The following is a 23225-nucleotide window of genomic DNA, read 5'->3' on the forward strand; positions in this document are numbered from 1 at the left end:
GCGCTTCAAAAAGTACAAATAAGGCAGTTTGTCTCGAAACGAATATCGAACAGCACATTACCATATTTACACGAATGTAGGTCGACTCTTTTTTCAATTTTTGAAAATCCGAAGTGGGGAGGTCGACTTATAATCGAACCAAAGCATTCCACTGCCGGCAAAAACGAAACAATCGCGATATCATGAACACCTCGGCTTGTTACGAGTTCAGCCGGCTGTACCTCTAGCATTGCACTATTCTGTGCGCTCATTTTACAAATTAATCATTTCTTTATTTGTGCGAACGAGTATTATTGATAGTGATTCGCAAATTAACTTGACTGTACGGTGGCGAACAGCGCACGGCGCGCCCGACTCCTGGGGGGTGGCGGCACTTCTTGTAAGAGCCACTCCGGAGGGGCCGCTGGAAGAGCCTCACAGCTCACTCACCCCATGGCTTCTCCTCGCAGTTTTTCGCACAATTCACGGTCGCACGTCGTTTGATCGGGGGACAAGGTCATACTGGAGCGCTAACTATGTTTGCGCTAACTACGTTTTTTTGTATTGACACGCGTGATCCAGGCAGTTTAGGTTTTCGGTGCTTTTTATGACCATTCTTCACCCAGAAGCAACCAACAGCTGCTCTGTTGGACACAAGTTCGACCCGTCGGAGCGGGTGATGCTCCAGTGGAGTCTGCGATGGCGTGGGATCTTTAACTGTGACGGCAAACGAAGAGGCTTCTGTAGGCCAAAGTCTGGATAGGTGGGGATGCCTTCTGGAGTTGGAGGTCAGACTTGCAACGTACGCTGCAAAAGTGCACAATCAGTCCCTACCCATGACGTGCAACGCGATCGCCGAGCAAGCGTGAAAGATGCGGTTGATGCTGTCATTTGCCAAGTGCGAGATTTCGTTAGACGACGCCGACGACGTGCTTTGAGAACGTAGCAGTGATGACGATGGGACTGACATCACTAGTGCGGGCGAGTCGTAGTCTAGTCGCGGATGGAGTGAGAACGACAGTGAACAGCTTCAGTTGTCCCGCCTCTAGCGTGAACTTCCTAGTTGTCCCGCCTCTAGCATGAACTTCCGATAACGCCTGGTCATCTCATGCACCTTGCGTGTGCATGCACAGGCAGAGCATGCCAGAAGGCATCGATCGCATGTTGAAGGCTCGGCTTTGGAGACAGGTACTTTTGCCGTTCTCACGTGTTCGCAGTAAAATGCGCATCTAAAGATTTTTTTTTTTTTTTCCTGATGTGCAATGTGAGGGGTTGACTTACAATCGAGTCGGCTTACAATCGTGTAAATACGTTCAAAAGTGCTATTTTTATATCCTATAACTGGTTAGCAGCCACCAAGCAGGCAGGAAATGAGGAAACAAATTGTGCAGATAATTACGTGACGTGATGCATATGGAGAGCGTCAGCTGGTGCGACATTACAATAATATTGTGTCGCTATTCACTGAAAATTAGAGCAACATTGCGTCACATGGTGTCTCGCGTAAACCACGACCGATCACACGCAAAACATCTAGCACCAAACTCGTTCTCTCGAAGGTGCTGCACAAATTGCTCGGTCGCATTAGCATGTTCATTCTTTACTCGGTAAAGTTCTCTCCTACGTCCCGCTTCACGTTCACCCCTAGCACGATCTTGACGTCAGATGCGTCCCATCCTAACACCCAGGGTGAGGCCGTCGGCGGCTACACATCGACAACATTCTCTCATGGGTTTGTCTACGCCGTCGAGCAGCCGCCGCTCACTCCGCGTATGCTTTGGCCGCACCATTCATGCGCGCAAAGGCTTGGAGCACCGAGGGAACAGGCGACCAAACGCAAGAAAGAGCAGGTGGCAAGGAGCGTGATCGCACGACCCCTAGCGCAATTGCCATTAGCCAAAAGCACCGCGTTTCAGCCGTGACTGTTATGGACGAAAGGGCAGGCTTATCACTGCCGTACTCGCCCCATTCCCGGCCCCAAAACCCCCCCCGATAAATGCGCACACGCTCCGTTCGTTTTCATCAACACGACACTCGCCTGTTGCACCGAGCCAAGTACAGCTGACTGTAAAATGGCGAGGGGAAAAGAAGGGGTAGTTTTCCAGCACCTCCTAGCTAACGAGGCTAGCTGTGAAGCTGGATTTTTCATTTCACCTGCCAGAGGCCAGCGAGGGGCCCAGATTGGACAAGAGCATTGCACTGCACCAGCGTTTGGCTGGAACTCGTCTTCAATGGGTGAGAACACCAGCCGAGCGTCAGCATAGTGTTTGCGTCCAATCTGTGTCCCTTGTTGACCTCTGGCAAGTGACAGAAAATCTAGCCCTACTTATTCAGGATGGAGGTACTGTGTTCCTAGGAACTCGAGAGTTCCCCGGAGAATCCTCGGGGGTTCCTTGGCCGTGCCTGTTTCTAAGTAAAGTGTTTTTCCTGTTTAAGCACAGTTTAGAAAGTCTTAGCCATTCGTTGATGCATAACTGTGTTTCAAATACTCCCTACCTAGTGGGGCTGTTATTGCATATGTAGTTATTGTATACGAGGCTACATGGTATACAAGACCTTCGGGAGATCCTCGGCAATCAGTCAAGCGGAATTGGCGCTCCTCGACATAGGAAAGTCTGGGAACCCTTCATCTAGGAGGATGCAGGCAGGAAATGAGCAAAATTGGCGAGGAGGAAGGTAAAAGGTTGTTTCCTCCTGCTATTTTTTTTTTCTGAAGGAAAAAGAGGATACTTTGTTTTTACATGTCGGTCATGAGCCCGAGAAAGGCCACCGCTACGCCGGTGCGAATTCTTCAATAGACGAGGAATCTGTTGTAGCATTAGCGAGCATTGCCGTTTCATTCATGGATGGTTCCCAAGCGGCACGCCCATTTCTGCCACCTGACGTCCCGCACTGCCTTCGTGCATCCCTGCCGTGATGCAGAAGGGGGAGACGGGCAAGGGCAGCACCCTGGAGGCTCTGCGGGGGGAGCTGCTGTCCCGGCTCCAGCGCCTGGTGCTCTTCAGCATGGAGCAACAGGACCTGCCGGACTGCCGGGTGGTCCAGGCAAACTCCCTGCTGCGCCTTTTCTGCGCCCTCCGCGGCATTGCGGGCCTCAAGTGAGTGCTCGCACGTGCGGTCGAGCGGGAGCGTGGCGTCGAGGGAAGTTTACGCCTGTTGCGATGGTCTATATACTTTGGTCACCCCTCAGACGACAGCTAGGTGGAAGCTATGTGCTAGTTGGACAAATCGCACGTCCGTCTTTTACAGTTTGATTAAGCTCCCACTCTTAATCAAGCACCAAGTATGGGGTCAGGTGATGAAAGGGAAGCTATTAATTGTTCCTAGGAGTGCGTGTCGCCCACCGCTCTGTCGGCTTAGGGGTAAACGGAGAATAGTTTGTTGCAGGTTTTGAACAAGACCAGCTCCTTGCACAAAGCACCGCTATTTGTAACCTGTAGCGAACTATAGTTTCTATAGATGCAGCATGTTGAAATGCATGTTTCGTAGTTACCTAAGCATTAAGTTGGGGCTCTACCTACCAGCAAATGGATTGTCTCGGCGTATATTTTCTCAAGCAAAGGCTCCGCTCCGTCGGATAGGGACCCTTATAGTCGCTCTATCCTATGGCATTGGTTTTCTTGGTGCTGCGACTGTGGTACATATATCATCAAGTGACAGCACGCAAAAACTTTCAAGTTGAAGTATGCAAAAGTAAGAAACCTTAATTGCTCAAATTTTCCACGGGGGTTATATTTCTTGCTCGATTCGTCAACGAGCATGTTGAAACTTGCTTTCGCTTGCGCATACAGTAGAACCTCTTTGATTTGTCCCTGGTTTTTATATTTTCCCGGTTTTTATGTTCAAAACCGCAGGTCCCAGCAAGCTCTTAGCCCCCCCAAGGGCCTTCTCACTTCTTACGTTTTCCCAAATTATATGTTTTTTTTCTTGTGATCCCCCGAGAAACATATCAACGGGGCTCTATCATATATTGCGATTCGAAAATGCATCTGCAGGCTCTTCAGTGCAGTTTTGCTTTGCCAACCTTACAAATATATAGGTTTGACTTATACAAACGTGCAAGTCATAGACCGTAAAATACGGTTTACTAGTCCAGCCATCAATTTTGGGGGTAACATATTTTACTCAACGCAAAACTGTACGTGCGAAAAGTGAAAAGGCGTCCTAACTTTGTACCTGCCAGTCTAATTGTCCACATCGTCACTCCTCGGAAGCTTCAGTCTCCGTGACTCTCGGTCCACCGCGCAGCTTTTTCACAGTTGCGACAGCCTCGACGCGAAGGAAGGTGGACGGCTCTCTCGCGCAGGTTCACAGAGGACGAGGTGGCGGTGCTGGTGCAGCTGGCGACCTCCCACCCCCCTCCGAGCGCGGCGGGCATCCGCTTCGTCTCCCTGGGGCTGTGCATGCTTCTGGCCTGCCCCTCCCTGGTGTCCAGCCAGGAGCATGAGAAGCAGGCCACCCGCTGGATACGTTGGCTCATGCGGGAGGAGAGCTACTTCGGCAGGTGAGCTCCCTTCCCTCCCGGCGACTGGCGTCACCGAATACGCCGCGTTTCAGAGTAGCGGCTCCTAAGCCATCCTCGAGCTTATAGGCGCGGAGGTGGGAAGCTTCTGGAGGCGACATGAGGCCACCAGAGGTGAAGCCAAAAGTGTGGAGGGACGCGCCCCTAACGACGACCAAAACCAGGAGATGCCACTGGACGAAAAAAAGGGCCGACTCAATGGCTGTTTCAGTCACTCTCGGGGCCCAGGCCCACGATCGACTGAAACAGCCGTTGAGTCGGCTCTTCTTTTCGTCCAATGGCGTCTCTTGGTTTTGGTCGTCGTTGGGGGCGTGCCCCTCCACACTTTTGGCTTCACCTCTGGTAGCCTCATGTCGCTTCCAGAAGCTTCCTACCTCCATGTGTAAAGGGGAGCTCCGGCAAAATTTTTGTAGTTACCGATTCGCCTTGAAACTGGTTAAACGCATAAACAGACATGTCCGAACCGGTAACTCAAATAACGAGTCACAATAATTCTTTGTCGCAAAATTACGGAGTTTTACAGTGAAGCTGTATATGACTCGTAGATGGGATTTTTTTGTGTCTACTATCGACAGAAAACCCACGGGCGTGCCTTATCACCGTTGGCGCACACCTTATCTCCGTTGGCGCACACCTTATCTCTTACCATGTGGTTTTGACACTTGTTTCAATAAGAAAACTACAAAACAACCATCAAAACCACATTATAGATGATAAGCACGTAGTGCCCCCCTCATGCGTTTCTCGGTAAAGATTGGGGTTGCATAAGCTGCCGCGGCAACAGCAGTGTACAAAGTCTTTCATATATAAAAGTGGTTGGGTACAGTGCATTTACTTTTCTTTTGTCAATCATTTGGTATAGACCCTTTTACTGTTTACAAACAGTAGGGAGTTTCAGAATAACATACGCAATTTTAGCGCACGCTAGTGCTAAATTTAGCGCTTGTATTAACGCATGCGGCGCAAGAGAGTTTTAGAATAGCGTTTCTCCGCCGCGATGCAAAAGCACAAGCAGCTCGCGCTTGCAACGCCACCAAGATAGTCACAATTTTTATTTCACACACGAAATGCTGTAACTTTAGAAAAAAAAAAGTTTTTTGGTTCAGAGTACTATTTTAGAATTGTTTAAACATGAGAATGCGACGCGAGCGGTTGACAAGTCGTGTCCGCTTGCGTCGCCTTGGCAAGAGAGGTCTCGCGTACTGACCTTCGCACATCGTACCTTCGCCGAGAAATGTTCGCGCGTCGCAAGCATCAAGTTGCCGGGGGTCGTTGCCAAACCACGTACAATGTCGTCCCGTATTGAAAATCGCAGTCGCGAGGATGCCGCCGACGTCGCACTCACGACGCCGCCAAAGCAGCCGCCGGCATAATCCTGGAAGCCGCCATTTTTTTAACTGTGCTCGTCTTGGCTTTAGCCAACTTCTCATCACGAATCCTCCTTGGAGAAGCGCACTCTTTGCGTACGCACGCTATTTCCGAGAAATAGCGCACGCTAAAATTGCGCACGCAAAGCGCAAAACCTGGTTTGCGTTCGGAGCATGCGCAGTGGCGATGACGCTATTCTTTGCGTACGCAAAGCTTTAGCGTGCGTTATTCTAAAACTCCCTAGTAAAAGGGTCTATACCCTTTTACTGTTTGTGTTCCAAGCTGCTTGTGTCCCAAGTGACTTCCAGTCTCGCTGTCTCTGCAAGCCTGCTTATGTAACCAGTGTTAGAAAGCATAAATGCTACACAGACAACAAAGTTGGAGATTTAACTAGGGCCTTCGGCTATACAATATTGAATCTTGGAGGAGGCAAGTTGGTTTACAAGAATACTCTAAACTTTTTGACAGATCTCGCACTACTTCGTTCTTTTGGTGTTCACCTGGAGAAATGATGGTTAAATGTTTCATCTATATTTCAAGCAGCGGTGTTAAGGTGGCCTTTGTTCATTCTTTTTATAAACCGGACGTTCTCTGAGATGTCAAAGACAGCACCACCTGGTGGCATTTGCCATAAAAAGGGTCTACAGTGCAGTGGGCAATCGTTGCGGGTGATACCTCAGCTTTGCTGTCCAGCCACCTTCACAGCGTGGATTAGAACCTCAACTTTTTTTTAACCTTGGTCCGAGAGACGGAGAGGCTTTACTGAAAATGCTGAAAGTGTGATGTCAAATGTGTTGGCTTGGGAAAAGAGGAGAGAAAGAAGAATATATTTTTTTTTTACTTCTCAGGTTAGGTGGCACAAGTTATTGCCCATCATAAAGGGTATGGCCATTAATATCCATCCATCCTTGTGATAGGGAGGATAGTACAGCTCGTTCCCGACGAGTTACAAGAGGGTCGACGGAATGAAAAGAATGCTGGGGAAGCTTGCGCGGCAAAACAAACAAAAGTGCAAAATATAGTTTTTTTAGACTGCTTGCTCAACTTGTGAGTTGTACAACGTGTGACATGACCCCTCTGGAGAGCGTGGGAAAGTTTGAAAGTTAGTTGGTTATGGCATAACCATTTCCTCAATAGCTTTTTTGACTTTAGAGACAATAAATAGCGTGCCGAAAATGTACTTACCGTAAATACCGGGCAAGTGCCCACTCAAAACTTTGGAGATAATCGCAAAAAATTGAAGGATGAGCGCTTCTCCGGTCATTAGTTTTACATATAAATGTACTGTGCGTATTTTCTCAGATCTTACAAATTTGGTAATGGGCGCTTAATGTGGAATGGACGGATGCGTGGTATTTTACGGTAGGCAGTTTAGGTAGCTCAAAATACGGCCAGCTCCCCCTTAAAACAATTGTGGCCAGTTATCTGAAGCTGTATCTGGGATCGCAGGAAACACTTTTCATCTGTGGACGGGGCTTGAGGTGCTCGTTTTATGCTCAATTTTTAAATCGAGCTAAAAATGTGAAATTTAATAAATTAATATTAAAAATATTAAATCTTTTGCAAATTCTTTTAATTTGTTTCGTTTCTAATTGTAATTCCCATCAATACTGCAATTGCAACATGACTCCTAAAACCAATAGTTTACTACTTAAGATTACTTAATGGAGTTCAGTTAATTAGCCAACTTAGCACAACGATTATTCCCTCGCCTAACGTATGCCGAGCTCGATATACACGTGGTAAAGACGGCACTCGTTTAACTCTCGCCCCCTTCATAAAAATTGTAGAGCCCATCCACTTCACATCAAGATGAAGGACTAGCGAAGCTGTTATCTTTACGACAACTATACGATTTACGTATGATTGCAATAAAGACACATACACGACTTCGTTGTTTAATTGTCTTTATTTAATTCTTAGTGACTCAAGTGATCATTGCCTTATGGTCACTTATGGGCAAGTGCTAAACCCAATTCTTTGAGGCACACCTAGAGGACAGTTTTTCCCAGTTGAGCCCAAGTCTCTTTATCAGCATTGCAGAAGCGAAAGAAAAGAAAGGTAAATCGTAAGTTCTGCCCTCAGCCTCGTCACAGCACACTCTTAGCTGAGATAAGTCGGTGACTGTAGATGATAACAAGGGATCAGGACCTCACTATCTCATAATGCCAAGGAAGGATGACTCACACGGGTTGCCCCCCTTTTTATTTATACTTGCCGCGACCAATCGTAATGAAGGAGCACCGCTTAAACGGAATTTTTAGGGGTGAAGCTCCTTAGGGGCCAGCCATGTCCATATGTCCGTCCGATGTCCGGCGTCGGGGGCTCGTGCTCCTGCTCGTCAGCTGATGAGCTCATGTACTCACAAGCACGTGAGCACGTGCTCCCGTGCTCGTGTAGGGGAAAAAAAAAAAAAACCGCATCTTCACGTGGTGAATGATGTTGATTGGGGCGAAGCTCTGGTGGTGCTTGTCTGCGTAGACGGTGAGCCGCAGCATGCCGAGCCTTTCGTTCATTTTCATCCATGTCAGAAAGAGAATGTGTGGTATAGAACGTGGTTATATACGCATTTGAGCATTTGACCGCACCGTGACATGGATGAAACGAACGAAAGGCCCGGCATGCTGCAGCTCAGCGTCTACGCAGAAAAGCATTACCAGAGCTTCGCCCCAATCAACATCATTCACCACGTAGAGATGCGGTTGTTTTTTTGTTTTTTTTTGTTAACATCTTTGGACGCATTTTTTTCCAGATCCTAGCACATAACAGCTTCGCTGTAAAAGGATTTGTTTCAATTAACCTCAAATCTCCCGTATACGCCGGTTTATCGGTGCAGTTCCGCCGTGCCAGCCGTACAAGTGTGTATGAAGTGCGACTTATACAAATGTGGTATATACAAAGACTCGTGCAAGCACCGGAATATACTGTGCCTGATAACGGAGCTCTGGGGCCCCAAGACTTATAATCTTCTCGTGCCGCGGCAGATCGGCCCTACTTTCCCGCATTGACGAGGTTGACGCCCCCCACAGGACGAGTGGCGTGAACGCCTCATTTGGGGAGATGCTGCTGCTGATTGCGATCCACTTCCACGGCAACCAGCTGAGCCCGATTGCGGACCTGGTCTGCTCCACCCTGGGCATGAAGATCCCCATCCGGCCCAACAGCCTGGCCAAAATGAAGGCAGTCTTCACCCAGGAGCTCTTCACCGACCAGGCAAGACGGGTGTATGGGCACCCCGTTTACGAGCAGGGGACCGCGCCTATCGGGGATGGGACGAAATTACCAGATCTTCCAAGTCCTCTAATGCAGGGGTTGGCAACCTTTGGCTGCAGCGGGGCAAATCGCCGCAAAGCGTAGATGGAGCTGGCTGGACGAAGAAACGGTGAAGGAAAGGGGGAAGGGGGTAAAGCCAGCCCATAGAAATAAAGGATAAAAAAAAACTCGTATATGCAAAGTGGTATGCAAAGATGTTCTCTCGAATCGGGCATGGGTAGCGTAAGATTACTCGAGCCCCGTCTCGATGAGATTTTGGGCGTTCAATATTGCTCGGAAAGATTGAGAGCCGTCAAACATTTTGTGGGTACTCCGACATTTGCATGATCCACGTTTGTCCTGACGGTTTTCATCTTGAGTAAGCATTCATTCGCAGATATTGTGCGTACGGTGGTAAACACTTCGGTCGAGGCTGCTGTGAGATTGTGTAGGTTTGGAAGCTTTTATTCTGGGAGGCTGACAGAGAACGTAACAAAATCGTTCGCTGCAAATGCGTCCTTCAATTGTTTAGGGATCAGCTGATCAGTAAATTCTGTCTGGCAAACCTCTCGAGTTAATAAGTCTCATTACTCAGGGTTTGCAACCATATATTTATTTATTTATTTATTGAAATACCTTAAAGGTCTTTCTGGGATATATACCTCTTATCCTGGAGCGTGTTTGTACAGGGTGATTCAAGGATAGGCCAGGCTCTTTAAATCGACCACAAAATTCGGTTTCTTAACCTATCACGCTACGACTTTGTGCAGTGTTGCCCACAGATGGTGCATTTTTTTTGTAAACTTTGCAAAGAGCAAATTTACCTGAGGAAAAAGTAAAGAAAGAAAAAGGCTTAGCTCCTATGGAGACGCAGCGACGCTGCCGGTCTTCAAACAACACGGCGCCGTTTCGCACGGGAGACAAGAGATGGCGCAATAAATGCCGCCAACGAACGAGCATACGGCGCCGAGAGCCGGCGTCTTAGCAGACAATCTTTTTGACTCAAAAGTGGCGCGCGTTCCACAGGCGGTGACAGTCGCAGACACAAAAACAGGCGCGGTAGCAACAAGGAACTGCAGTTCCTAGTCTGCTGAAGGGCCGGCTCTCGGCGTCGTCTGCTCGTTCGTTGGCGGCAGTTTGCGTCATGACCGCTTGTGCCATCTCTTGTCTCCCGTGCAAAACGGCGCCGTGTTGTTTGAAGACCGGTGGCTTTGCTGCGTTTCCATAGAAGCTCAGCCTTTTTCTTTCTTTACTTTTTCCTCAGGTAAGTTCGCTCTTTGCAAATTTTACAAAAAAATGCACCATCTGTGGGCAACGCTGCACAAAGTTGTAGCGCGATAGGTTAAGAACCCAAATTTTGCAGTCGATTTAAAGAGCCTGGCTTCTCCTTGAATCACCCTGTATTTGTTTCTTTGTATGGGGGGGGGGGGGGAGGTTGTTTTTTTTTGGTGGCGTGATAAGGGCCGTACAATATTGCCTCGTGGGCTGTAGGTTGCTAGCCCCTGCTCTAATGCATGAAATGCATTAGAGCAGGGGCTAGCAACCTACGTTTAGGAGTGATCGTTTAAATTTGTTTAGAAAACATTTATAACAGTCGTTTCGTGGAGTGGAGAAAGAGCATATGGGGGTATTTGCTGGACGCCATACAGTATAGACCACTTACAACGTAACCGCTTATAGTGCAGGACCGGGTATAACGCGGCTTTTTTAAACCACAGGTTCGCCTCCCATAGAACTCCATGTATTTACATACCGCTTAAAATGCAGGCGCGCGAAGGGAAATACCGGTTATAGTGCGGTTTCTGGAAGAGCCCGGCGGCCGTGCCGACTGACCGGCGCAGCGAGCACGCTTCCCTTTGCGGCGCTAGATAACGGCGCGAGCCGCGAGCGGCACTCGCGGGGCAAGGAGGTTGCTCGAAGAAACCGGGAGATGCGAAGAGAGAGGCTGCAGTTGCCATAGCGACGGAGGGACGCATGCACGTGTCGTTCTCGTGCGCGCGTCCCTCCGCTGCGATGGTTGGAAACAACCGCAACGACAGACCAATCGCAAGTCGAGGAGAAGTGTTCGCACGCGTTGCATGCCGGCAGTGCGTACACACTATTGGCTCTCTCCTTTCCCCCCCAACCTCTATTACAACGCTTCTCCTCCTCTCCGCTCGCGGGCCGTCTGCGTCTATCCGCAAACATGGCGTTGGTTTTGATCGTCGACGTAGATTGCGTGATGGAGGCTCATCGTTCCTCGTAAAAGCGCTACCCTTGACTGTGAATTTTCGTTGTGTGTGGTTATGATAACCCAGCACGTACTAGAAGGGAAGATCCACCTACTCGTGCGGCGATGTCGTGGCGGCACTCTCAAGACGGCAGAAACGCCCGTGTCGTCGTGTTTGTTTACTTCGACTAGAGTGGTGCTTTCTGTGTTTTCGAACATCGCCCGGATTTCTTATTTGGAGCATTTCATGCCTGTGCTCAAGTTGAAGGTATTACTGGCGCGTACCGTATAAAGGATGCGAATTTTCACGCGTTTTCATTACCGGAGAAAAGTGATTAGGGTTAGCAATCCTGAATGCTCGCAACGTCTGTCCGCAACCCGCGACGCCGTTAAAAGGCTGCGCCAGGCAAAAGTCGCTCATTTCTTTCAAAATGTGTGACACACTTGAGACAGAACTGTTCTAGTCTGGTGAAATAAAGACTTTCCTCAAACTAAGCTTTATTTTTCTCCTAACATAAAGTAAATTCTTTTACAAAGGTAAGTAGTCTCATGGCATGTATTTTGGCCTGAAAAATTGATGTTTTGGTTATAACGCGGTACCGCTTATAGTGCGGATTTTTGCGACTCCCGCGACATACGTTATATGCGGTCTACACTGTATTTGGGTGTGCCATTCACTGCTCATGCTATGAACGAGCTCACGTTTATAGGCTCCCAAGATTGGCGATCTTGATGATGGGGAATGCTCATTGGAAAATAACTGTGGAGGCTCGCCATCAACACGCGCTCAGCAGCCGTGGACTCGGCTGTGGCTCCCCATGTTTATTCATTTTACCTCTAAATTTAGCGGGAAAATTAACGTTGCGGTTTTATGTCGCGGTGTCATGTGATGCCGTGGCGTCACATGGTGTCGATTTTTCCGCTTAATTTAGCGCAAAAATGCGCGGATAGACCGACGGACTAATTTCGGGGATTAGGGATTTTCATTAAAAAGCGTTCCACGCTTTTTAACGGAAACAAAATGTTTGCACTTTTACAGTCGAACCCGGATATATCGAAATCAAAGGGGATCGTAAAATAGTTCGATATATCGATAATTTGATATACAAAAATATGTTAAATTAAGCTCCAGTTGAAATTTCCGCGCGTCTCTGCTAGTAACGAAGGCCGCGACAAACGGGACCTTACCAAATAAAGCCACTAAGAACCCCTAAATACAGTAGAGCTTAGTTGGTGAAGATCACAAATACTGCCGCGTTTACGCGACGGTGTTTGCGATCGTTTACGCGCGCGCGACGCGTGACCTTCGCACAGCACCGGCGACAAAACACGAATTAAAAAAAAATGAAAGAACCGAAAAAGCGAGCTGCATAAAAACAAACAAAAAACGCTCGATCCGTAAAATAAAGTTAAGCAAGCAACTAAAAAGAAACCTCACTAAAGTGAAGCAGCAAAAAAAAAGAAAAGAAAAGCAAACAAACGCGCAAAGCAATAACGGCGAGAGAAAAAGGTAAACAAAGATAAGCCGTTCAAAGTGCTATTGCTCAACCATTGCACACTCAACTTGACAAAGAATTTTTTTTGCTTCTTTTATTTTGGGGTTAAGGAGCACCCCCTGCTCCTCGTGCGCGTGCCTTTCCCTTTGCTTTTGCCATCCTCCACTTTTTTTTTTTTTTTTTTACAATTGTTTTTTGTTGATTATGTTCGTGCGCGTATGCTGGCTCTGCGGTCTGCCAGCCAGGCAACGCGAGCTATGTGCTCCGCGGGCGCAATCTGACCACAGGAGAAGCGAAGGGCCCCCGTGCTTCGTTCGCTATATCGAGTGTCCCCCGCCATGGGAGTCCATGGAAGTTCGATACAAAAAGACAACGCTCCTATACAATTACATGCGATTTTCAAGGGGATGTTTGGACTGTTCGATATAAGCAATAATTCGAACTACCCGGGTGTGATATAACCGGGCTCGACTGTATTTCTTTGTTTAGGCGTTTCTGGGCCTGCAGCCCAGAAATGCCAGCCTAGACTAGTGTTTCTGGGCTGCAGGCAAGAAAGTCAAGAAAACTTATTTTGAAACAAATGAACAGATTTCAAAATTGTGTCTGGTGTCGGTCTGTGAAACTCCATTGGAATGCCGTGATGTCGTGAGTTTCTAAGAAGCTGCGTCAGTTGATTATGAATCGCTCATAGAGTTACTTAGTCCTAAATGTGACTTGGCAGAGAACGCTCATAAGCTGAGACTGCAACCAAATGTACAAGCGCGAGTCAGCCCGCGCTCCTGGCTTTGAGACGTGCATTTCTAGCGCGAGTGCTCGATTGTCCTGTGGAACAACGCTTCAAAGCAGCGACCTCAAGCTCTCATGGTTGTGGCATTGGCTGCAGTCTCAGCTCCACAGTTCTTCTGCAACGTGCATTCTACATCATTGAGATCGCCGTTCTTTGCAGACGTTAAGTAGGAGCTTGATCTGAGGATGCGGGGACCTCGGTCAGGCCAAACATACGCCAATACTGACGGTTGTTTCTACTGGCTAGTTCCCTCGAGCCCCTACTTCCGCGGTGTGAAACTAACACGGTGAAGTGAACGCTCGTGGCGCATAAGATACCGGCATGGCCGCAAATGATGTTACAGACAAGCCATGTATAGGCCATGGGCGTACAGTCCTTGGATGTTACTACTAGGCGAGATTTTCACATGTTGATGCCACCAAGCGGCAACGTTTGCATTACAGTACCCTTGACTGTGCGATAACTATTGACGTCACAAGCACGATACGCATTGCACCTCTCGCTGGCCGACTTTGAAGCGAGGTAGAGAGCTCATGCTCACGTAATTTCACTTCTGGGAAGCACAATTCTTTTGTGATATACTTCGGGAATTTCGCGAGTCTTGTTTGTACTCCCCAGTTTGCCTCACCGGTTTTGCAAAGTTGTCTTCAAAATGCCCCGTGCAAAGCACTGAGTGAAAGAGTCTCTGCCGGACCCAGGTGGTGACGGCCCACGCGGTGAAGGTGGCGGTGACACCCAACCTTAACGCCAACACGGCAGGCTTCCTGCCCGTACACTGCATCTACCAGCTCCTCAAGAGCAGGGCCTTCACCAAGCACCGGGTGAGTCCAGAACCTTGTGCTCACATTCTTATTGCATGTTTCCCGATACCTGCATTTGAAAACAAATCTACAAATCTGCACACAACTTTCAAGGACGTAGTCGTCGTCGATGGTTTCAGCATCTTTGCTCGTTCACGTTTGTAGGCGGAGTTCCGGGAGAATCTTACTTTAGGTATTTATTAAATAATAGCACCTGGCCCAAATGGGGACTTTTTAGGAGAAGCAGAGCGTAGCATTGTTGAAATATTGCAACAAAGAATGGCAAAACTTCTACACCCAACCTGGCAGTTTGGTGTCGAACATCTGGAGAAGAATGTGAAAGAATGCGAGTGTTGCCATTGTCACATAGTCGCAACTTCCAGCTATTTAAACTCCTGTGATCTGTCAAACTGGAAAGCGACCCGCAGCAGAGCAGGAATCTGCCACATCCGCCGCCGCTGCCACAACACCGCCAGGTTCGCAGCAGGCGACAGCCTTTAACGGCGCAGCTCTCTGCCCTTGCAGGTGCGCATCAAGGAGTGGGTGCTGAAGCAGCTGTGCGCCAGCGTGCCTCCGCTGCACCCGATCCTGCCTGCCCTGGTGGAGGTGTACGTCAACTCGGTGATCGTGCCCAGCTGCAAGGGCTCCCAGGAGACGACCAACGAGCCCCTGTCCGAGGAGGAGATCGCCTCCGTCTTCGGTCAGGTGCTGCAGGACGGGGCCGCCAACGGCACTCAAGGCAAGCATGCTGCCGGGACCGGTGAGCGGATAGGGTGTCGCCTTTGACGCGTGCTTTAAGGCTGGTTTTCGAGTCTATGCTTCATCTCACTAATTGTACACACTGTTGCGGAAGCCACGGGTGGGAGAAAGAGGAAATTTAGTTTTTATGCATTTTGAGTGAGGGGTTTATCTACTACGGGGAGAAAACGCTCTCACATCCGTACCTTTGGTATCGCTGCATGCAGCTAGCGAGATTGCTTATAGAGTAGGAGTTATGCATCAGTGGATGGCTCAGATTGGCTAAAAATATGCTTCATACTGAAAATTAATTTTATTTAGGAGCAGGGACAGTTTAAGAAATTTGGGAGTTTGGGAACCCGGGAGGATCTCCAGGGGAATTCCGGCAGTTCCAGGAGCCCAGTTTGAGAACCCATGGCCTTTGAGCGTCATGAAATGTTGTCACTAAATTATGGTAATGTGACCAGTCGTCCCTATAAGAGGCTGCATCCTTCAGCGGGAATTGAATTGCCAACCTGTCGCTTGGTAATTTGACATCTATCCATAGCAGAGCGCCTTTGATTAGCACGCTGGACTTCTTTTGAGTCCAGAAATGCTCGCAAACAAACACCCCCAGGGCAACTCGAAACCTGCTGCATACATGTGCCCCTACTTCGACTATAGGATTAAAACACATCTGAATTGTTTGTTTGTTTGGGCGTGGTCTCGAATAATATAGATATACCTGGTGAGGTTGACATTCTGGTAACCTGCCGGGTGGCCTGGACCATCTCTTAATGCGTAATCAGTACCGCGAAATGCGCGTTAAAGGCACCAGTCTGGTGGTCGTAATGCATTGACTAAATTGCTCTTTTTAAGCTGTTATCATTTCTCAAGAGCAGACCGACTTTTCACTGTACAAAAATTCACAACGTACAGTTTGCTCTGCGTCTGCTTGACTTGTTTTACTTAAGTTTGTTTGGTAAAGCACACAAAGAACAAAAAAAAAATGGCAGCATGCTGAGAAAAAAAAAAGCGTCTGTATGTGTCATTTCTTTGCACATGCTTCATTGTTTTCTGTCAAACTTTTTTTTCTTTATTTTTTTTTTCTAAAAGTGAGCTGGAAAGTTTTACAGCAGTAAATGGCCGTCATTTTTGGAGGTTAGGGCCACCATAATATTCTCAGGTGCTCTCGAGTTACTACAACAGCAATATACCAATGGAACGTTTCACTGACAACTACTTCAGGTCTTAGTGTTTTCCTCGCTCTTGATCCACCATTGTCGTGCAAAGAGTTCTCCCTAGGTGCAATGCTGGAAACCTTTCGAGACATTGCCTGGGGTGCCCTTTTTCTTTGCTCTTGTTCTCTTCTTACCCCGTAGTGTTTTATGTAACATCCCTGCATTCTGGGAGGAGGTAACATTTCCATCCAGAGGGGTGCATCGCTATGCCTTGTTTTAAAGATGTTACTCATACTTTTCTGGTGGTAATCTTTTCTTAGATACGAGTTGTACTTTCTTTTCTAGATATGTGCTGTGTTTCCTGGACTATAGTCTGCAAACTATATTACATGTTTGAAAGATTGAATTGTACATAGTGCAGACTATCTACCGGTGCGGACTGTGCAAGGATTAGTTTCCTTAATTGTTTATTTTGATGAGTTGTTAGGAATTTTATGAGTGATAGGTAGCCTACATTAACAATAATTTCTTTGTGATACAAACAAGCTTTTTCGTTTGCTAATCAGGCTGGCATTTTTATACATGTGCCGTGTATGAGAATTTTACGTGCGATCCATGTAACGGGTGCGGATTATGGGCCGCGTGCTGACAATCTTAAAAAAACCTAATTTTTTTGCCTGAAGTTTGCCTCTCCGGACTATAGTTCGGAAAATGTGGCATAATGCTTGGAACTTTGTTGGAAACTCTGCTCCCCTGGGGAAGCAGTTGATATTGTGCGCGCTCTGTGTGCGCAGGCTGCGTGACTTCACGGGACGACACCAGCGGCCTGATGGTCCCCCAGCTTCTGCTACTCTATTACCTCTTGCTGTACGAAGACACCCGACTCAACAACATGAAGGCCATCGTGACCTCGGGGCGCAAAGTGGGTTCCTTCTTCCGCTTGTCTAGGCAGTCGAAAAGTGATTCAAACAAAAAAAAAAGACAAAAGAGGACAGGCGGTATGCTCCATTTGAACAACACGAAAAAACTAACTTTTCCCTGAGCAGCGTCTAGTGCTCCAGGAGTTTAATGTCCCATCACCCAGCGCCCTCGTGGCTTCGTAACGCCTCTTACGAAAAAAAAAAAAAAATTCACATTTACCTAGTTTTGTAATTTACAATTTTTCGTAATAAAGGAACATTCATATGCAATATCTAAGTTCATTGTAACCAGCTTCATAAAATTTCGGTCTATAAGCCGCAAAAATTAAGTCTCACGATAGTTTCATACTAAAACGATAGATTTTTAATGCGAAAGCATTAACTGCCTCATGGAGCGAGCTGACGTCATTAGTCTGAAGCGCAAAAACGGCAGATGGTTTCCTTTGGTTCCATTTTAAGTGAAATTTAGGCCAAAAAGACAACGGAGAAAAATGTGTTCAAAGCGCTCGAACCTCTTCCTTTTCTTTACCATCAGTAAACTGAAAATAATGTATAAAAAGATGACCATTTATTTTTGGCCCCAAATTTGCCCCGCAGACTATACAGTGGGTGCAGACTATAAGTTTATAACCCTTAAAATATGGTACAAATGCAACGGTCGACTTTGGGGTTGCTCGCAGGTGAAGCGGTACGGGGCGGACTTCCTGTCGCAGCTGCCCATGCGGTACCTGGTGACAACGGCCCAGCGGGACGAGCGCTACGCGGGGCTGTTCCCGCCGCTGCTGCGCCTGCTGGCCTCCCACCACCCGCACCTGTGCATGGTGGACGACTGGCTCAGGGGGGAAGGCGGGGCCGTCACCTCCCTGCCCCAGAGGCGCTTTGGGCCCCGGGTGGGCCCCCGGGCACCCTGCAGCGTGCAGGGCCTGTCCCAGGGTAGGTTCACACGGGGAGGGCGGAGAGCGCGGCGCTCGGAACGCGCGTCTGACCGGCACATTTGGCGTCCCACTTCACCCGTGCATGAAAAGCTGTCCCAAAGTGGCGATGATTGACGTCGCAGGAGCTGGAGCGTCGCACCGGCAGTTGGGCGTAGAAGTTCTGCAAAAATTGCGAAAGAACACCGGGTGCCTAGGATTCCAGTTGCTTCCTAGAGGGGTCCTCCGGGGTTCCTCGAGGTCCGAAATTTCTTGGGTAGTCTCTAAATCCTAAATTCATTTTTTCTACAATTTAGACTCTATAATCAAAGTTTGAGGCCTTCCCATCAATGCATAAGTGCCAGACAGTCCTTAGTTACGCACGTCGTGGTTTTGAAGGTCTCTCGGCCTCTATGCTACTTCATCGCAGTAATGCCGAAACCGGGAAGAGATGCTCGGCTATCCTTTGAGTTAGGTGGGCGTTCTTCGAGACAGAAAAGTTTGAGAACCCCTGTGCCACAATCACTGACAGGATGAGAACAGGAAGGGCCCTAATTTATACGGGGGGACCAGGCAGAACCGAAACTTCGCCGCCTGCTGCGATCGGTCAGTTGTGCGGAGCTGGCCAATCGCAGCAGGAGGGATATTTTGGTACCGCTTGGTCCTGCGTGTAGATTAGGGTCCTAGGAAAATCTATCAGTGGTCCCGACTCCTGTACGAGCTTCCTACCTTCAACGACGCCTTGGTGTCTCACAGGGCTGTACCCAGAAAAAAAATTTCGGGGGGGGGGGGGTTTTCGGGGACAATGGCGGCCATTTTGAAAGTGTCTATTGTCTTATTTTCGCCTATGAATCATGTGCATCGGTGGCATATAATGGAGAGTTGCAGCAAACTGGAGAACCGGTCCCGGTTTGGTACCCGGTAGCCGACCGGCGCCACTTCGCGTGCGCAGAGGTGGAGATTAAAATCGGCTGGCTGCAAGTGCACCGACCAGGGCCGTACCCAGAAAAAAATTTCGGGGGGGGGGGGGTCAGAACCCCCTAACCCCCCCCCAGCCCTGGTTACGGCCCTGGTGTCTCACATACCTCGAACGCGCAGCCAAAGCACAGCGGAGGGCACGGACCACGCGCCAGAGGTAGGGCATCGGAAAGACGGGCCCTGCTGTTCTCATTCTGTCGGTGATTGTAGCAGATTGGAGGAGATTGGTACTTGAGATCCCCCACCCCAACCATTCCCGGTGCAGCGTTCTGCAGCCTGCGCAAGTGCCCCATCGACCTGATGTCCCAGCTGGACCGGCTGAACACTCTGCCCCTGCACCAGCTGTGGCCCTATGCCCAGCCCCTGATCTCCCACCTGCCCCTGCTGCTCCAGGAGGGCAGTCCCAGACAGGCAAGCCACCCTTCTCCCCGTGCGGTGGTTTCGCGTGACGGACGTCCGGCTTGAAATCCCGCCGAAAGCCGTCTTGACGAGCTTTTGCCGTGCGGCTACATGTGCAGAGGCAATGCTTTCTAACTCGATCAAGTTCTTTCGTGTGACGGTCAACTGCACCAGGCAGAGTTGTCAGGAGCGTAAAACAGCATCGGCTGGTGCTCGATTTTGTATATCATTACTTTTGTCATTATTCGGACTAAAGACAATCCTACAATCGAGAAGTTTACCCGTCTGTGGCCAAAATATTGTTCAGATGCCTCCTGGGCAACTCCGAAATTAAAAAAAAGGTGGAGTAATTCTGGGTTTATGGGGTCCTAATACATCCCCAGTCATACTTATTGCACTCTCTTGTCAACGAAGCCACTTGTTACGGTTGCGCATTTCACCCACATGAAACATCTCCACGTGGTGAATGATGTTGATTGGGGCGAAGTTCTGGTGGTGCTGATGATACTTACGGTATTTTATTGTTTATAGGTAGTGCTGATGGTGCTGATTTTTTTTATTGCTCATAGGTAGTGCTGAGTTCCGGGTTGCGTTTCGACCTCGTTATTACTGCTTTATGGTCGGTGAAACGCAGAGCCAGTGGTTCTTCTAGCGTATGAGCTTGGATCCACTAGAAGCCGTGGGAACGCATCTCCACCGCTTAAGTCAACGATCCATGTCAGAAAGAGAATGTGTGGTATGGATCGTGGTTATATACGGAGTTGAGCATTTGACCGCAGCGCCCTCTCGTCTATAAACGTTGAGCCAATGCATGCAAAGTTTAACACAATTATATACGCATTTGACCGCAGCGCCCTCTCCTCTATGGACTTTGAGTGGCCACATGCAACGTTGGAGTGTAGCGTAGTGGTTAAGACGTCTGCCTCGTAAGCAAGCGGTCCTCAGTTGGAACCCCCGTATGTGTATGTTGTTTTTTTTTAAGTGGGCCGATCCCGGAGGCAGTGCAATCGATGTGAGCACGGACGCAGGACAAGGCTAGACCCTAAGAAGCTTCGCCCTTAAAACTAAGCATCTGACCAGGGTGCAAAGATTGTGTCCCGCACAAGCCACACACTCTGTGTGTGGTTTGTGCAAGACTTTTCAATCATTTTATTACCTGCTTTTATTTTGTTGTATTGTCATTTATTTTTATTATATTTATTTATTTATTGTGTTCTTTAGTTCATTTTATTGTATTGCTTATTTAATTTGATAAATTAATTTTTGCTTTATTTTTTATTTGGTTATTTATTTTATTATTTTCGTCCTAAGCCTGCCACTCTCACTTCCGTGTTTGCATTCAAATATAGTCATTTATCCTTCCAGGCAAGCTGTGCTAGTCGCTCAGTGGCTATAGGATCCAACTCCGACCGCACCGATCCAAGTTCGCCGGAGCTCGAACTTTATATATAAAATTTATGTGTAACCTTAATGTCCATAACGCTCACAGCGTGTCGCTCCCTTGTGACAATTTTCTCATATAAAACGACTCGTAAAACTGGTTCTGCATTAAAATTGGTATGCAACGGGTTAAGCCTCCAACTTGGGGCTCTCGATGCACTTCGCACGATTACCCCGCACTCCCTTGAGTGCACCGTTCTGTCCCCAGGTGATGGAGCGTGCCAAGCAGGTGTGGTGGCGCCTGAACGAGGTGTTCCCCCGCCGCCTGTGGGTGCTGACGGCCAACGCCCTGCGGCTGCCTTGCCACAGCCGCCTCCGCCCCCTCACCCTCGACGACCTGGTGCTGGACCCCCTGCACGCCCTGCGCTGCGACAAGCGCGTCTTCAGGTCAGCCTGCTCCCCGACCATTCGAAAGGGTTCTGCTCGCTCAATCCCACGAGGACCGAAATTTCCGGAGTCTTAGTTGCACTGCAGCGCCCAAAACATGCCGCCGTCGACCGGTGTTTTTAGCGTCCTGTACCGCCAGTGCGTGGAAAGTGGTCCCAAAGTGGCAACGAATAATGTCTGGGGGGGTGGCGTGACGTTCCGTCGGTCGTCGCAATCGTGGCAGTTGGTCATACAAGTTCCGGAAAAAAGGGCGAGTGACTGTAAGTGCTGCCATCGTTGCAGTGTTCCAACTTCCAGCTTCTAAATCTATCGTGGGCCGTTAAGCTGGAGAGCAACCCGCAGTGGAACAGGTGCCTACCACACTCGCTTCTGCTGTTGTGCCAGGATTCGCGGCAGGCAAGAGCGGGACACTTTTGTGACATCATCGGATGAAAATCGAGGGACCGTCTTCAAAGATGCGGTAAACACATTGGTCAGAGACGCGTTCCAGACACCATATTGGTGCCGAATTGAACTTTGGAGTTTTTGGAAATTTTAGTTTGGAAGTTGGCTCAGGGGTATTAGAGGTGTTCGACCTTTTTATTCCATATGTTTCTGCAGCTTCAGAACGACCACGCAATTTACACACTCATTCGGTGTATAGCTTGCAATAGCATCTGGAGATGGCCTACCCCAAAATTACAGGGACACGTAAGCTTCGCCTTTAAGAGTGGAACGCGATAGCTAAGCATATAAACCCCCATTCGTTCCCAAGGTGTGCAAGCGTGTCTGGCTCACGACCGAACGTTCGTGAGTTGGAAACCCGCCGCCGCCTAAAATTCTTCGAACTTAAGTGGAATCATTTGAGACACGCAGTGACCTTTAATTCGCATTACATGTCGCGTTTTAATCGCTTTCATTGCACGTGTCTTGCTTCACGTGAGTGTTGTGGGTTGTTTGAAATTCCCACGCTAGTCATGTGGCTGTGACATCACGACCCTAACGACCAACCAGGATTTACTCGTTCCGCCGACACCGACACTGATGCCGATGCCAAGCTGGCTTTTCTGCGACACTAGCTCCTTAGTGCTGTCGCATTAAAAGGCAGCTTACCCCTGCTTTCTGTCCAGTTTTCTCTTATAGAATATGTACAATAAAGGAAACCCCCACTTAGGAATCGGACTATCTGGGTTCAGGCAATTTGTGCAGTGGGGAGGGCCATTTCTGTCCTTCAAATAATGCAATGTTCTTGGCACTCTCTAGGGCAGCTACAGTCGCTGACGAGCTGTTGGAGGCAAGGTGTTCGAAAAACATGCCCTGCCGTTTTCACTTTGTCAGTTACTATTCATTCATTCATTTGTTTGTTTTCTGTGCTCATGAACAGCCGATACCTTGGTAACGATGCACAAACAATGAGATTGCAAATTAGTCAAAAGCAACTTAAATGGTGAAAAAAAATTAATTCGGCAGAGACACTTTACACTCTTACATGTAGGAATGCAAAAGCATTTTTTACGCACAGCACATTCCCACAAGCAAAGCGCCACGTCTTCCTTTTGCACACGGCGCTCCGGCGGTGCCATCACGCTCCCCCACTGCGCAGGCGCGGCAAACCCTGCCAGCTTCATGACAGCTTCCGTGATGAAGCATTGCATTGCTGAGCTTTTCTTTGTATCTTATTTCTGGAGAACTTCCGATTTGCTGTGCTTTTCTTTGTGTTTTATTGGGAATGGGAATTTAGGTGCCGTTTTTTTGCTACAGACGGTTACAGACAATGCCCGCTTTGCTTCATAAGACAGTTAATTTCATATAATTTCATTTCATTTATTATACCCTCAGGGCCCGAAGGCATTACAGAGGGGGAGAGCAACAAGAAGGTTAATGCAAATAACATAATACA

At 48.4% G+C, this 23225-nt stretch overlaps 1 protein-coding gene across 2 annotated transcripts in view; it reads left to right on the forward strand.

Annotated features, from left to right (window-relative positions):
- Positions 1-23225, forward strand: part of LOC8051829 (integrator complex subunit 2) — a 52831-nt gene that overhangs the window by 16517 nt on the left and 13089 nt on the right. The window contains exons 7-15 of one of the 2 annotated variants that reach the window (XM_029992816.4): positions 2902-3077; positions 4286-4483; positions 8899-9082; positions 14312-14434; positions 14939-15173; positions 17106-17233; positions 17912-18164; positions 19386-19531; positions 21168-21346. In XM_029992816.4, the coding sequence (XP_029848676.2) occupies positions 2902-3077; positions 4286-4483; positions 8899-9082; positions 14312-14434; positions 14939-15173; positions 17106-17233; positions 17912-18164; positions 19386-19531; positions 21168-21346 (1622 nt within the window). The remainder of the gene's footprint in view (positions 1-2901; positions 3078-4285; positions 4484-8898; positions 9083-14311; positions 14435-14938; positions 15174-17105; positions 17234-17911; positions 18165-19385; positions 19532-21167; positions 21347-23225) is intronic. The other variant, XM_029992817.4, reaches the window with a different exon arrangement.

The sequence above is a fragment of the Ixodes scapularis genome, unplaced genomic scaffold, assembly GCF_016920785.2.
Source record: "Ixodes scapularis isolate PalLabHiFi unplaced genomic scaffold, ASM1692078v2 PGA_scaffold1__304_contigs__length_218370807, whole genome shotgun sequence".
Lineage (NCBI taxonomy): Eukaryota > Metazoa > Arthropoda > Arachnida > Ixodida > Ixodidae > Ixodes > Ixodes scapularis.